Genomic DNA, 15,626 nt, shown 5'->3' on the forward strand with positions numbered 1-15,626 from the left:
ATGTAAACATTCTGAAACACATTCACCAAAGACACGCTTAATATAAAAATCCTGAAAGGAGAATCTGGGCTGCTTTTTCCATTTTCTGCAATGCACCAGATTCTACCCTGAGAAAATACGAAATGATCTGTCTCTTAATTCTTTCTGGCCGCTACTGAATCTGCTGTCCTTTCCCAAGGCTTTCTGGTGTCTGCTCAGCTACCCACCACGGGTGCAGAGCAAGATCGGCCCCTGAGAAGACCTAGGAGACCAGATCCAGCCCCGCTTCCCAGGCAAATCAAAACACCACCTCCTCCTCCCTTCTTTCTCATTCCTAGAAACACTCCTTGCTCCCTCTTCAATTCCAGAATTTTACAAGTGTTGTTACATACTCTTTTCCTCTTTCATTTTGTGTCCTCTAAAGTGCTTCCCAAACTTTACCCAAACAGTAACCCTGTATGAGTGCTTACGAAAACTCAGCTTACTGCAGTGGATGCAAATGTTCTTTGAAAAATAAAACTCACTTTTTGGATATGTGGCTTAAAAGGCTTTCATAAGGAATTCATCAATTATCGTTAAAAATCACACCAACGTTAAAAAAAAAATTCACACCAACATTAATAGATGATAGGCACTTAGATGCTTTTTTTCCTATGAAAGGCTAGAGAGGAAATATGTTTACTTTGGGGACCAGACCATATGGTCTCTGTTGCAACTACTCAAGCCTCCCCTGTAGCATGAAAGGCGTAACAGACAATGTACACAAATGAACACGGCTGTCTTCCAATAAAACTTTATTCAAAAACAAGCAGCCATCTGGATTTGCCCCGTAGGCCCTAGTTTTGCTCACCTCTGACCTAGAGAAATACCCATAATTCAGCTGTGGTGAATTACAACAATGGAAGAAGTTTAAAATGTTACAAGGTTGGTGGCTGACAGTTGTATTGTCATGGTAATAAAGGTATCAGAGATAATGACCTAAGAATAATTTTTAAAAAGTAACTTTTAACTCACCATAGCCCAGGAAACTCTGGCCAGCATAATCAAGAAGTTGTGTTTGTTAACAAAAACTGGTAAACTGACAAAACTTAGAAAACTATTCTACTTGAGGGAAACAATGTGGAAAACAGGTGCTCAGAGCCTCTACATAAAAAATGTGATTAATGAGCATGAATAAGTTAGGTCTGTCCCCACGGCATCGTGTGTGACTTCATCCACAAGGGGAGTGACCGCGTTTGGACCATCATTCAGAAGGTGCTACACGCTGGTCCTAGGGCGACCAGGAAATTCTCACTCCGAAGTCAGATCTTAGACTGTTCAGTCCACCATAATCACAAGCCTCACATTATGAAAATAGAACAGCAGGGCACGGATGTGTGTGTGTCTAGACAGGAGCCACCGCTGTCCATCTGCAGGAGGTGGACTCTGACGGCTTTGTGACCTCACTCCTGCTTTCCTCTCTGGTCCCATCAAGTGACATCACCCACCCTTCTCAGCCCTTCCAAGTTTCTCAGAATGCATTCGCCCTCCTCTCCAGGCCTTTGCCCACGTGGTCCCATCCTCCTGGAAAGTCCTCCCTTCAATCCCCTTGTCAGGCTCACTACCACCCACGCTACAGGTCTCCGCTTAGACCCTGTTCTCCCAGGAAGCCGCCCGTTTGGCTCCCAAGATGCCGCTTGCTTCCTCGTAGGAGCTGAAAAGCTGCCAGTGCCTGAGGACAGGATCCACATCTGTTATCATTTTCCACTGAACCCTCAGCACTTTGTAGGCTGCCTGATACACGACATGCTCGATATTTGTTGAATAAAATGAACGAACAAACAAATGAATCTCAGTGGCAAAATAAAACTCAAGGTCAAAAAAAACCAAATGATAAATCAGTGTTTTTTGTTAACCAACTAAATATTCTGTCATCTCTATTTAATCCCCGATATAAAACAAGAAAGGGAAATACATATATTTGCTACATGCCTCCCAGATAAAAGTCTGTGATTCTATTCATCTGGAGAAAACAAGAACTAAATTATTTTTTTTTTTCCTGCAAGTGTTTTATTTTTTTCTCTGCATGCATTTAAGCCATCCTTTCTGGCCACCAGGCAGTTAATGTGCTGATTTAGCGTTGCTTCTGACCTCCTGTTCTTGTCTTTCTCCATTAATCCCACCGCATTTTCATGTTTTAATTCGACACATAATTTTACCGTATCAGTCAGCCAAACCTGCTCAAGTTTTACTTGCCACGATAGCTTTTAACCTCTTATTCATTACCATAATTCCATGTTTTATATTATAGACTGGTCAGCTTTTAACTTAAATGCAAGGGGCAGAAAAGAGTGCCATAGTTTTAAAAAGCTGTAAATCTCAGAGGCTAAGGAAGGAGGTGAGCGGAAAGAAAGCGGGGAGTGTGTCAAGCCTGGCTGTAAAAGCAGATCCACGGCACGGGGTGCAGTCTGTCCGAGGAGATACTTCTGCCCTGATTCTCCCCCGCCGCAGAGCCACTCATAAACTGGCCGCGTGTCACAGCCACTTTCTAAGGCACCACGTGGGACCAAGGACTCGCTCTCAGGCAGCTCAGTTAAAAACAAGCTTGTGCACTCTCACTCTGAACTTTTCCAAACTAAATTAAGCCTTAGGATTTTCTATAATGAATTAGTCTCCAGCATCACTGTGACATGTAAAATACACTTTAAGAAAATGAGACGATTATTTCGAAAGGGCATGGGTTGGGGGATGGATCTGGAGCTCCACTCTAGCCATTTTGTTTAAGCTGGGCAAGGGTCTATATAGCTTGATTCCTTACTCTTCCTAAAAATTCACTGTCTCTGGACCATTGATGGACTGTCTGGGTTTTTTTGGCCCGTGAATAGCCACTAGAGTTAGCATGGTTTCGGGGGGCTGGGTCTGCCCCAGCACTTGATTCTCACCAGCCCCGACCTCCTCAGGAGTGACCTGTGGCTCAGTGGAAGCCTGCAGGTGCACCATGACACAAGGGACTTTGGAAAGCTCCCCTTGAGTCAGGAGCGTGAGGAGGAGGCTAGACACCAGGCTGGGGGCCACATCTGAACCATCACCTAGCCAGTAAAAGGTCGGTGACAGGCACGGTCCAGCACAATCTCCCCTTCAGCTCTGACAAGCAGTATGTAATGCAGGGTAGGTCTCACCCCCACCTGGAAGTTCACTCAGGGTAACACTGGGTAGCCGGCTCCCAAGAGATACCTTTCTTATCTTTTGTACCTCAGGAGAGGAAAAAGGAAAAGGATACCAAAAAAAAGTCTTTAAAATCCATAAAGAGGAAGGACAGAATGGCCACTGGGGCAGGGATGTGTCTAAGTTACAAACAGGAAAGAGCTAAAATAATAAATGAAGACCCAAATGACAAAACATGGCATAGAAGGGACATCTTAAATTATCTTCTGTGTCTGTAAAGAAACGTTAACACTCATTTGGAAAAGCATTTCCTATTATGTGAAAGAAACATGACAGCACAAAGACAGGTGAAATGAAAGGCCATTCTTCTTCTCACCCACGAGAATAACACCATTCGTCACAGGAGGCCCCGTTCCCACCGTTCAGATAACGCCTGGGGACACGGAGTTCCCTGCGGCTGTGCTTTTACGTAACTTATCCTCACTCCGAGGGCTAGCACGGCCTTTCGGATCCTTCTATGGTGGGTGTTGGCCGGGCACCGGTATGTCATAGTTGTGACAAGTGTGGGAGATGCTGAGAGAAGTCTGACGTGTCTGTTACCCCGCGTGGGTAGAGGAGGGAGAGACTAGTGAGTGATTTGACAGGCAAAATCTGTGAAATGCTTGACCCCAGGAAGACCTCCCTCGTGGCCTGGGGAGAGTGACATGGCCAAGTTCGCTATTCAAAAGCACAAACCTGGCCCAGGAGATGTGCAAGGAAGTGATGGCTGTACCTGCAGCCCAGACATGGGGGACAAGAGGGCTGTGCAGAGAATGTAGCCAGGGCTACAAAATGGGGAGGTGGAAGCACCCAGGCCTCGGCCCCGGGCAGTGCTGCTCTCCTGAGAGCGTCTGAGCACATGCAGATGAGCTGTGTGTGTATGTGCAGGTGTGTCTTCCACGTGAGAACTGGGGAACGTCACTGCCACCAGGTGGGTGAGAGCCAGGCTTCCTAAACCCCCTGGCACATGCCAGGCAGTCCCATGGGACGTGGCACCCCTGCTGAGCCGCACTGGAGGAATGGTCCAACGTTGCCGACTCCCACCCGTCCACCTCCGGACAAGCTACTGGGGTGGGACGGGGTGACGACATCAGAAGAGCTGATGTGCTGTGGACCAGCCCCTGCTAAGTATTTTTACACAGAAAAAGCCCTGCAAGGGGTATGGGCTGAGCTGGGTCTCATCCCGAAGGCTATCTCTAAATTCCTTGCTGATGGAAAAACATTTCCCTTCTCTGGGCCTCTGTACTTCCTCCTCTATAAAATGAAGGCATTATACTGGATGAGTGGTTCTCAATCTTTCATTTTCAGCAATAAAACTCTCCCCTCAAGTGGAGCGGCAACTTAGAGCACAGGTAAGAGGGGAGATGCTCTGGTTTTTGGAGAACCCTCTCTTCTCTAAGGGGTGACCCCCAGGCATCTCCCTGAACCTGGGTGCCAGAGAACTTGGTTTGGGAAGGACCACACACAGCTGTTCAGAGCTCATTAAATGCTATGTTCTAAGTTTAAGATTGGTGGACAGGAGGTGTGTATGTGGGATGAATAAATGGCAGTGGTTTGGTGGAAAGAATTTGAAAACACACAATCCCGACCCTCACACTCGCTGCTCTGAAGTCTACAGCCAAGGTGTTTGTAAACCTCTTGCATTCCACTTCATCTACAAAATGAGAGTAATTCCACCAACTCGCAGGGGTGTTAGAAAGATCAGAGGTGATGTACGCCTCCACCAGCATCTCCTCGTGCTCACTGGGGCTGGCCACAGTGCAGGCACAATTATTTGATTACATTCTTACTACAGTTCTAGAAGGAAGCTGTAGTACTTACTGTATCTTCCGTTACATATGGGTGAGCCCCTCAGTTAAGCTGGGAGGGGCCAGAGTAAAGAAATAAAAGAAACAGATCTGGTCTCAAATGATTTCATTATGGTTTGCCACAAAGTTCACCAAAGGACACCGAAAAGTCTCCCTCAAATGTGGGACATCTAGCTTCGCAATGTTACTAAATGACATGGTATTTCACTAAGTAGCAAAACCGAAATTATAGGGAACACTGGGAATTACACAAACATTTCCCAGAGAGTCTGAGATGGCACGTCATCTTGCTTTAGAGAATTCCTGACACATACGACTTGCCTCCGTTTTAATCAACACTAAAACACACTTGCCAATTAAATAAAAGAAGCATCCACTCCCCCCACCCCCCACCAAGTTAGGGTCCAGCTAAGTTCTGGCTCCTCGGGAGCCCAGACAGACAGACGGAGCCCCCGAGCCCAGCCCCCTGCAGACATCAGCGCCACACGCGTCTCCCCCCGCTTAGAAAGCAGAGCCGACTCACGTGCCCAGACGCTCCTCGTGCTTTTTGCTGTCCTTTCCCCACACTTCAATGTCCAAAATGCCCATCCTGTCAGAGAAGTAGTGAAAGTCAAACTGTTCCCGCCACTGCGGATTTGCACTCTTACACAGTGTCTAGAAAACATGCAGTTATAGTATTTATTGTCTTAAAATGGCATTCAAGGCTACAGCAGCTACACATTCATTTCATTTCTAAACCGCAGGAGACCGTAACGGCAGGCCTCTCTCTTACCAAGTTCAAGTTTTCTTTTTGGAACGACAGGGACGTCGAGGTTACAGGAATTGGCAAAACATCATACTCTTTAAGCTGACCCCCAGATTCACCCATTTATCCACCACATTAGAGAAAACAGTTACCCCATATGGTTTCTTATACATATAAAATATAACACCTTTATAATAATGATTATTGACATGTTTTCTTATATATAAACTGTGTGTGTGTGTGTATATCTATATATATACATATATATATATAGATACACACACAATGTACCACAAGAGACACCTGGCAGTTGTCCTCTCTTATAGAAGATACTATAACTGGCTAATCAAACGCAAGTGACATTTTTATTGGCACACCCGTCCAGTGCTGGCTTAAGAACGATACATATTAACAGTTTGGGGTCTTAATTAACATCTGTTAAATGCACTGCAGGAGAAATCCGTAACTTGTACATTGCTGCCTATTTTTAAATCCGAGTTTACCGACTCCAGTCACTAGAGCGAGAGAAAGACTAGGAAAGTCCACTGCAGCCAAAGCTCAAAATGAACAAGCACGGTTTGAAAACGCCACACATGTGTCTGTGCTCCTCCAAGAGAGACTGCAAACTGCATATGTGTTCAATGCGTTGGCAGGACTTTGATTTTCGTTTCATTTACATAGAGATCCAAGTTGTGAATTAAAAAAAGAGCAAAAATGCGGGCCACTAGGTACGAGGCTCTCAGCGCACAGCGTCAGCTATGAAATCCCGGTGCCAAGCATCCCCGAGTGGGAAACAGGGACAGCTCACACCTCAGCTGCAGCCAACGTCACCCAACGTCACTGACGCTGTTTTTCATCATCATTGGGCTTAAATATATCAGAGTCCAGAATTTAGGCAAAAAAAAAAATCCTATTAGACCACAAATTAAGTACCACATTCCCCAAGGGGGAATGGAACTGATATAGGACTAATTCTGTGCTTCCCCTTGGTCCAAAGGGCTAAGTGTGCTCAGTAAGGAAACTTTCCCCGTTAGTCCTTAGCCCGACCCTGGCTGGCAAACGGAATCTTAGTGGAGAGCAGTGGTTATCCTGGATACACTCACTGTGAGATATGGCCTGGAACTACCTGGTTAACATAACTATCTATTTATTTCTGCCTTAACTAGCCTTCCATTTTTCACATTTCTAACAATAAATTATTCTTCAACCTGAGCTTCGATTCTCTACTCCTTGTGCTGGAGTAAATGACATTTAATGTTTGATTTTTTACCGAAACCTGTGTGGCAGAGACACCCTTTTGCCCCAATTCATTTTCCAACTCATCTGCATCAGCTATGGCCTCTATACTGGAAAAGCCCAAACTGTAGATAACCTCAGGCTTCTTTTCAAAATCTTCCACTGTTGTTTTTTTGTTTCTGGTTTTTTTTTTTTTTTCCTATGTGGCTTTTGGCAAGTGACTTAACTTCCAAGTACCCTAGTTCCCTCAATCCATAAAACACAGGAAATATTCCTGTCGGACAGTTATATAAAGCTAATTAATTACCATGGTGTGGAGACTATGGTTTTTGAAATAAAAAACACACCAAATTACTAAGATTAAAAATTAAATGGAATTTGGATCAGCAGAATAAGACAACCAATTTTTAAAGACAGCTAAAAATGCCATTACTTTTGTAAACAAATCACTTTTAATACTTCAGTTTTTTTTTTAAATCACAGCAAAAATTTAAAAAAGCAGCAATAGGTGACTATTTTTGGTGTTAGTACTAACAAGTCAGAGAAAGCAAAGAGCATATAATTTTGAGAATATTTTTAGTTATCTCAAATATTTTAACCCAAACACAACATATTATGCTATTTTATTTTTGGAGGACTCTGAAAACATTCAGTAATCTTTTCCCGCATTCTGTGAAACACAGCTTGCTTATTTCCAACGTGGAAATAAATCATGCATTCGAGCCTACTATTTGATGAGTTTTCTGTAGCTCTAGTTACTATATTAAAATAAATTACACTAAGCAATCAAATACCCTTATCAGTAGACTGCATCTATACAATTATCTTGTTTTCTGAGATGCTTCTAATACCTTTGGGAGGGTTAAAAATAAATCTGTTCTGGCGAAATTCGGAGTGGGAAAACATTTTTTTTCCATCTTTTTAAAATCTTACAGATACTGTTATCCTTAAGGGGTTGACGGAACTTACCTTACTTTTATACCTCTGGTCTCCCAGTTTTAACTGGACAAACATCTCTGTCATACTTCCTCCTGAAACATTCCTCCCTTCCAACAGAGTTATACTTATAATCCCGTTCCAGAGTTGGTTCTTTTTCAAGGTCTCTGAGAGCCGCAGGTTGCGTATCAGAGAGGACTAAAGTGAAACACAAAGAGGACATGTCAACTTGCTGATAATTCTTGAGTGCAACTTTGGTGATCAGAGGAATTCCAGCTTTCAATACTCGATTATAAATAACACTCCCTGCCTGCTGAAAGCGTCCTTAGCCCTCGCTGGTACTGCAATCACAGTTCTGTGGTTTCCTTCTCAAGCCCCAGGCTTGAAATGTACAGCGAAGGACGAATTCGAATGAAACTCGGGTTTGGTGCCGGCCTGCTGTCCTCCCACCCAGATGTGCTCTCTGGTAGGAATCCTTCAGCTGGGCCTTCGGCTGTTTTAATGGTAGGAAGGGAAGAAGGGCATTCTGGGAGGCGGAGGTAGAAGAACACGGCAGAGCCCTACCGGGAAACAGAACCCCTCTGGGCATTTAGAAATAACGGCTTTGAATTTATCCTTCACACTTGAGCCTGTCTCCACTTCCCTTTATTCCTTGGGCTACAACTAAAAAGCCTAACACCACTGTGAGATTCACAGCTCCAGAGGGAGCCTGTAATCGGCCAGCCAGCCAGATGAGCTTAGCAGACCTGGGGAGAAGGGAAGGATGGATAAAGACCACGGCCCAGTGCCTGGGACCCAGTCATTGTTACCTTGTTTTTTTTTTTTTCCTTTTCTACGTTACATTAGTCACTCACACACACCTTAAACAGAATACAGAGAAAGGGCAAATATCCCCTATTATTAAATTATAAAGAGGACAAGCAGACTTCATTTCTTTTTAATTTTCGTTATGGAAATTTTCAAACATACACAGAGGTAGAGAGAATAGTATATATTAAACCTCCACGCACTTATTCACCAGATTTGACATTTGGCAAATCTTATTTCATCTGTCCCTTCACTATGTTTTTTCCCCCTGGTTGAAATATTTGAAAGCAAAATCCCTTTTTGTTCTTACATAATAAGTAGCACGCCAGATGCCAGGACCACAACTCCACCCAAGTCAACTCAATTATCTTAAGGTTGTCAAACACCCAGGACGCATTCACATTTCCCTGAAGGTCCCACTGGTGTCTTTTAATGGTTAGTCTGTTGGAGTGAGGATCCTAACATGATCCACAGGCTGCATCCAGTTGGTGGAGTTCATTCATGGTCTCCTTTTGGTAAGCGACACGGCCCGAACACGGACGGCTTCATTTGAGGGAAGACACGCGGGAGGTGTCAAGCATCGCAGGGAAACAATGAGCTTCTAACGCTGCGTATTCATTCCTGTCACCTGCTCAGCACATCTTCGAGATCACTGAGGCATCCTTGTGCTGGGATACCCGTTAGTCGCAATTTATCACAACAAGCGGTACGTCAGTGCCATATTAATTACACGCCCGCTGGCCTCATCCAGCACACGATGCCCCACCACTCTTACTAAATAATACAACGGTGCCAAGCATTTCGTTGATCCTTTTATGACTCCCTTAAGTGAAGTCCATTTAAGGAAATCCATACTCCCGATTTCATATCCGAGTTACTTTTCACTTGAAATTGAAATCCGCACATACATGCACATGCACACACACATACAAAGGGGTTTGGAGGCACTGAGACAGGGCAAGGATAGGAGATGTGAAAGGAATTAATTTAAAAGGAAGAAAAAGAAAAACCCTCTCTTCTGGAGAACACGCGCAATTCTTTCTCTAACTTCTACTTGCAGTTGGGTTGTAGATAGAACATATTCCATAATGAAGGTTTATGAAATAAAGTTAACTAATTTTATATCTGCTAAAAACAACACACACCATCACAGTATGTAAATAGATACACAGATGTGTTTACAATCTATATGTGTGCACATAAATGCAGATACATGTAACACATTCTATAGCTTATTAAGTACACAGGCTGAAAACGTCTATCTTCAAAAAGAAAATGAGATTTTGATTCATAGGTCCTGCTGCAATTTCCTTTTTTATTTTTTCTTCTTCAAGTTTGACTTGCCAACCAACAAGCTAAAGCATGACCTGTCCCATGGCCATGCTTCAAAGTTCCGACAGATATATTCCTCCCCAAACACTGCAACTCTTTCAAAATCCTTTCTCTAAAGAAGGGAGTCAAGTCCACCCGGGATCAAAGGGCATCCTACAGTCTGGCAATTGCCTGAGAAAAATGGCAGTGCTTTCCATGAAATATGCTCTAAAATAATTTTGTGGCTTGGTATGTCCTAATTTCAAATTGGATGTTTATCTTGGAAAGGCTTCTATCTAACTTGTCCATAAAACAGCCCCACTTAGCTCTATGAGCTCTGTGAAAATGGAATCCGAAGCTGGTTATTAAGGGGGCCCAGAGATAGGTTCCATATGGCGGAACAGCATGGGAGAGCATGGCTAGGGCCTCCATCAGGCCCGGCTTGGCTGGAGCTCCTGATCTATCCACGGACACTCGTTGCATTAGGCTGTAACATCTGGATTATTGCTTGTAATGTCCCTGGGAAATATCCACTTTCCATCAAAGCCTTTATCTATCTCAGTCGGACTTTGAACATTTCAGTATTTAACGCAGTCATGTTTGATGTGACGGACTTGCTCTTTGCTATCCAAGTTTTTTTTTTTTCCTCCTTACTAAAGGCAGAGTAGGAAAAGAGAAGTATTTATTGCACAGCACACAGATAGAAAAGAACACAAGACCTTTATTCCACTTATTTCACCTTAAATTATCTCTGCAAAGCCCACCGTTAGTTTATGTCCCAGTAAAGTTTCATGTGCAAGCGATGTAGTCTAGGATGTCTGTATGAGCTTTAAAGACGTTCTTAATTACTTGCACATTTCTCTTCCACCCTTGAGACCTGGGATGAGGCTTTAGAGCTCTGTCTGTGGTTGGGGGCAGCGTCTGGACCATCCTGTGTGAGCTGGGACTCAGAGCCGGGCTCTCAAAATCTTTGGTGCTCTTCGAACACTCCCTTTTTCCCGGCCATAAATCAACTCCTCTGCACTCACTCTGTTAGCTCAATAGCTCGGGTTTTCGCGTCTGTGCCCAAGCCCATAAGTGAAATTTGTCATCTTAATGCAGCTTGGAATGTGAAAGGAGAGAAGGAAATGACCCATCAGAGGAGGAGCCCATCCCCCTGAACTGCAACAAACACTGGGAGACAGAGCAAAGCTTCTGGGTCCTGACCCTCATTTCTCAGCAGACATAATGGATAAAATACAGTACATCAGGGTTTGGTTATTTCTCTCCCTTCTCCCAGGGGATCAGAACCTTTCACTATTTCTATGAAGGTTCATTCATAGGCTCTCTCCTCAGCCCCTACCCTGCCAAACCCACACCCATTTGCCTAAACAAAAAGGGTGACTTTCCTCTGAAACACACAAGTCAGTTACGGCCAGTGAAGATAAGGTGGGGTTCTTCACTTAGAAACATGCTGACTTTTGTAAAACATGCAACAGATTCCAAAACATTAAGTTACTTCCGGGTCATGAAAATTTCACCGGAAAGAAAGGGAGAGAGACGGGAAGTACAGACACTTCTGCTCCCTTCCAACAGGTGGAGAAATCTCGGGGGGTTTTCATCTGGGAATAAGCTCTCAAAGCAGTGAACAGATTGTCCATCCAGGGACCTATAAAACGGATGGCAGCTTGGCGACATAAATTATTGGAGGATTTTGGCCAAGTGACATGCTGTGCTGGTTGGTGATGTGGACTCCAGTACCCTGATTTCTTGGTGGAAACCTCAGGATGATGGACATGTCAGTCCAGTGCCTCTTGTATGTCCTGGGCCAGAAAGAGGGGCAGACAGGTCAGGAGTGAAGAAGGATCCTGAAAGAAGGACACGGAGTCCAGGAGCTGGGGCCACAGCCTGTGTCACCAAAAGCAACATGACATTCAGCGATGCCACTATAAGCAACTATACTGACAAATACCATGGGCTAATGATTCAAAGCACTCCTGTGGGTAAACAAAACACGAACATTACAAAAAAAAATTTTAAATTCAAAAGAAAGGCATTGAGAAAAGGCTTCCACAAGATTTTTCTAATAGGCCTACGTGCCAAACGTGGTACGGGTACTTTTTAGGTCATCTCAGCGATGGAAGTTGAAAAAATATGTGTTCCAATGCTGCCAAGGCAACTTATTTTGACTCCAATTATTTTTCCTGAGTCGCTGTGAAAAAGTAGGTAGTCAGTGGAGACAAATGCATGGGGGGCAAAAAAAGAAAAGAGCTCGCTTTATAAGCAAAATGGATAGTAAACAAGATCCCAGTCACGTTGGCAATGCTCAGGAAAACGAAGGGAGAACATTTAGTCTATAAAAGGTTTCCCTGAAACAGCCCTTTCGGGCTTTTGCAGCATAAAGCTACTGCTCATCGTCAACAGCTTTTACAGCATGACATGAGAAGGTCCGCACATTCATGCAACAGGCTTCCAGAAAGTTCCTACCCAGCAGCTCCGTATATCATCTGAAGAGAACCCTGCAGGCATAAATCCTCCTGGAAATACACAAAAATCTTTGCATAGGACACAAAGAAAGCCTTCTAAACTTCCCACAGGAGCATGGACATGGAAGATGAGATTTATATTTGTAGGTGAAAACTCTACCACAGACCCAAGGATGTACAAACACATGAGCTATAAAAAAAAATTGTATTACTTTTTAACGATGAGGGGATATCCCTGCTCAATTTCTTGCACTTGAAAATAAAAATCAGATGAAAAAAAATGGATAAAGTCTATAAAGATTCAATGACTCTCAGAGTTTAAGATCCAGGAGGAAAAACACGAAGGCCATGTGATTTGAGAAGATTTTCCTTTTTGCCCTGACTTCCAGGAAGCTCAGAATTAAGCGTTGGGCTTATATGCAATCATATTCATCCTCTGGTTAGTTCTTGATTGACGTGTGTCATCCTGCTGGCTTTCACATCTCTGTTCCATGTTTCTATGTCTCCCTTTCACTTAAAATAGGTCAGGGACATCCCCATCCGGGACTGGGACTAGAGTGAGTTCAGGGAAGCAGTCGGGGTGAAGAATCTAGGGAGGTGCTCACTCTCGGGCTTCTGTGAGGGCAGGGCTGGCCCCCAAGCCCGAGTGCCTGCTCACATTGCTCACCCTAATCCCAGCCAAACTTCCCTGAGAGGCCTGCCCCTCATGGCATCTCGGGCTTGGTGTCCTACGGTTCCCAGCATCCCACATCAGACCCCAGTCCACACCAGTGGTTCCCAAACATGCATGGGCTTTGGAATCACCTGGAGGGCTGACTAAAAGATTGCTGGGCCCCACTCCAGGGTTTCCAATTCAAGAGGGGCCACACATTTTCATTTCCAACAATTTCCAGGTGATGCTGATGCTGCCGGGCCAAGCAGTCTGCTTAGAAAAGCCAATCGTTCGGAGCTGGTAACAGTTTGGTGCCCTTGCATACACCGTGTTATTTTATAAGTGTCAGGTCTCAGTCCACTGCCTCCTCCGATTTGGTGAGACTCACTGCAGTCTTCTTTCTCTGAAAGCTTTCTCTGCCCCCAGCCTTCATCCTGCCCCTCTACCTGCAAAGCCAAGATAAGGGTCTAATCTCTGAATACCCCTTCTCTCTACACTCATCTCTCCTAAGAACCCAACAGTTACGACGGCCAAGTCTTATTCACCTCCGAATTCCCAGGACAGTATTCCTGCCAATACCAATGTGTTCAGTGAGAGATTTTTGGCCAAAACTGATTCTAATGTTATTGAGAAGAGAGATTTGAGGAACGGTTTTGGAAAGCAGTGGCTCTGTTCTTCTGGGCTGGAGCACACACAAGGTTTGACAGTTCTAATAGATTCATGGTCCTACCTGAGCATGACTGAGAGCTGCAAACAGAGAGCGCCGGCAGAGCCAAAGGCAAAAAGAGAAAGTGGGAAAGGGGAAAGAAGACAGGGAGGGCTTAACCTCAATTCGTGTAGAACCCTCACCATGCAACCCACAACTCTTACAAAGTCATGACACTAAAAGAAGTATCAAAAAAGCCTAAAGCAAGAGCGGAGGCCCTATATTTTGTAGGGGCATCCAACAGGAAAAGAGAGCCTTTCCAGGTATTGAGAACAGAGAACTGGTCTCACAGGGATGTACATGCTGAGACTCCGGACAGAGAAGACGGAGATCACGAAGGTAAGTGACCGTGGACAGCGGCCAGCACTCCTGGGCTGACGCAGCAGAGAGCAAACTTTTTCTGTAAAGGTCCAGATGGTAAGAATTCAGGTCTCTGTCCCAAATACTCCACTCTGCCATGTTAGCCAGAGGTGATGCATTCCAATAAAACTTTACTTGCAAAAGCAGACGTGGGGCTGGATTTTGCACTCAGGCTCAAGTTCAACCACCCTGGGGCTAGAGAGACAACAAAAAGAGCCCATGCCAGGTGGTAGAAGCTGATAGAACCTGAGATCACAGGAGGCCAGGCTAATGGAAGATGCAAAGTGTCCCAGACGTCTGAGACACCACGGGAAACAGGGAAAGGGGAGAATTCCTCAGCTTCCTCCGTTTCCCGCCCTATGGTACCCTACGAGTCCCTCTCACTGGACACAGCCAGCTGGAGGCCACCTGACGGGGGATGGAGAAGATGTACCCTGCAGTGATCAGCCTTCTCAAGAACAGGGAGGAAGAGAGATAAATGAATATGAAGCCAAACGGGCATCATTAGTCAACCAGTTTCATACAGAAAAAAATACTGCACCAGTACAGGGACGTCTTCTACCTTACCTGGAGGACATACGATGCCATGAAACAGTGGGTCAACAATGGGTTAGAATAGATCCTGTATCTCAGTGCAAATTCATCTAAAATAAATAAAATCCGTAACTCAAAGGGCACTCTGGTCAGTCAGAACCCAGCCCAAACGGAAGTGCAGAGAGGGTGTGCGTATGTGTGTGCAGATTTCTGAACACCAAGAGCGACCTGTCCATTCCATTTCTTATAACCGTGCTTTCATCCCAGTCTCCAATTTGATGTAAGACAAGAAACTGTTTTTGTTTTTCTGTCCCTGTAACTGTTAACACACATTAGAAAGTGAGAAGTGAGGTTTGGAAACAGATCTATTCACAGAAGAGATGATGCATCATAAATTTCTCAAAAAGAATCAGTTAACAGAATTCAGGCCCTTTTCAATCAGATTTTCAGTTCTCTCTTCAAAAGGCTCATCAGAAAGGAAGCAAAGGCTTCTGGATGAAACCTAAATCTATTTTTTAAGGGCAACCTCTACGTATTTACTATTTTAAAATCAAAGTCAGTATTAAAATCAAGGGGACACTTTAGAAGACAGCACACAAAGACCCTGCCATTCTAAGTCCCTTTGGAGGATGCAGAATTATAAACTTATGGGTTTAAGAAGCAATTATTTAAATAAAGTTAAGTTATTACAAGAATAAGATTGAGGTGAAAGGGGCAAGGACCTTTTCTAGGTAATCCATCACTGAGGACTAGCAAAATGTTTAGTTCCTCATAGCTAAGTAATCTTCTTTATGTCAAACTTCTGTTACCTCATTTTTAAATGTAATATGGAAATCCTAAAAAAAAAAAAAAAAAAAAAAAAAAAAAAAAAAAGAAGCTTAGAGTTTAAAAATACCGAGATAGG

The 15,626-nt window shown here is 44.1% G+C and overlaps 1 protein-coding gene across 4 annotated transcripts in view; it reads right to left on the reverse strand.

The window, feature by feature from the left end:
* Positions 1-15,626, reverse strand: part of MCTP2 (multiple C2 and transmembrane domain containing 2) — a 195,426-nt gene that overhangs the window by 99,722 nt on the left and 80,078 nt on the right. For 3 of the 4 annotated variants that reach the window (XM_074354330.1, XM_074354328.1, XM_074354329.1), the window contains exons 9-10: positions 7,921-8,085; positions 5,494-5,624 (exon numbers count right to left, since the gene is read on the reverse strand). In XM_074354330.1, the coding sequence (XP_074210431.1) occupies positions 5,494-5,624; positions 7,921-8,085 (296 nt within the window). Of the gene's footprint in view, positions 1-5,493; positions 5,625-7,920; positions 8,086-15,626 lie in introns of those variants that run through there. The other variant, XM_074354331.1, reaches the window with a different exon arrangement.

Source organism: Camelus bactrianus, chromosome 27 (genome assembly GCF_048773025.1).
Source record: "Camelus bactrianus isolate YW-2024 breed Bactrian camel chromosome 27, ASM4877302v1, whole genome shotgun sequence".
NCBI classification, from domain to species: Eukaryota; Metazoa; Chordata; class Mammalia; order Artiodactyla; family Camelidae; genus Camelus; species Camelus bactrianus.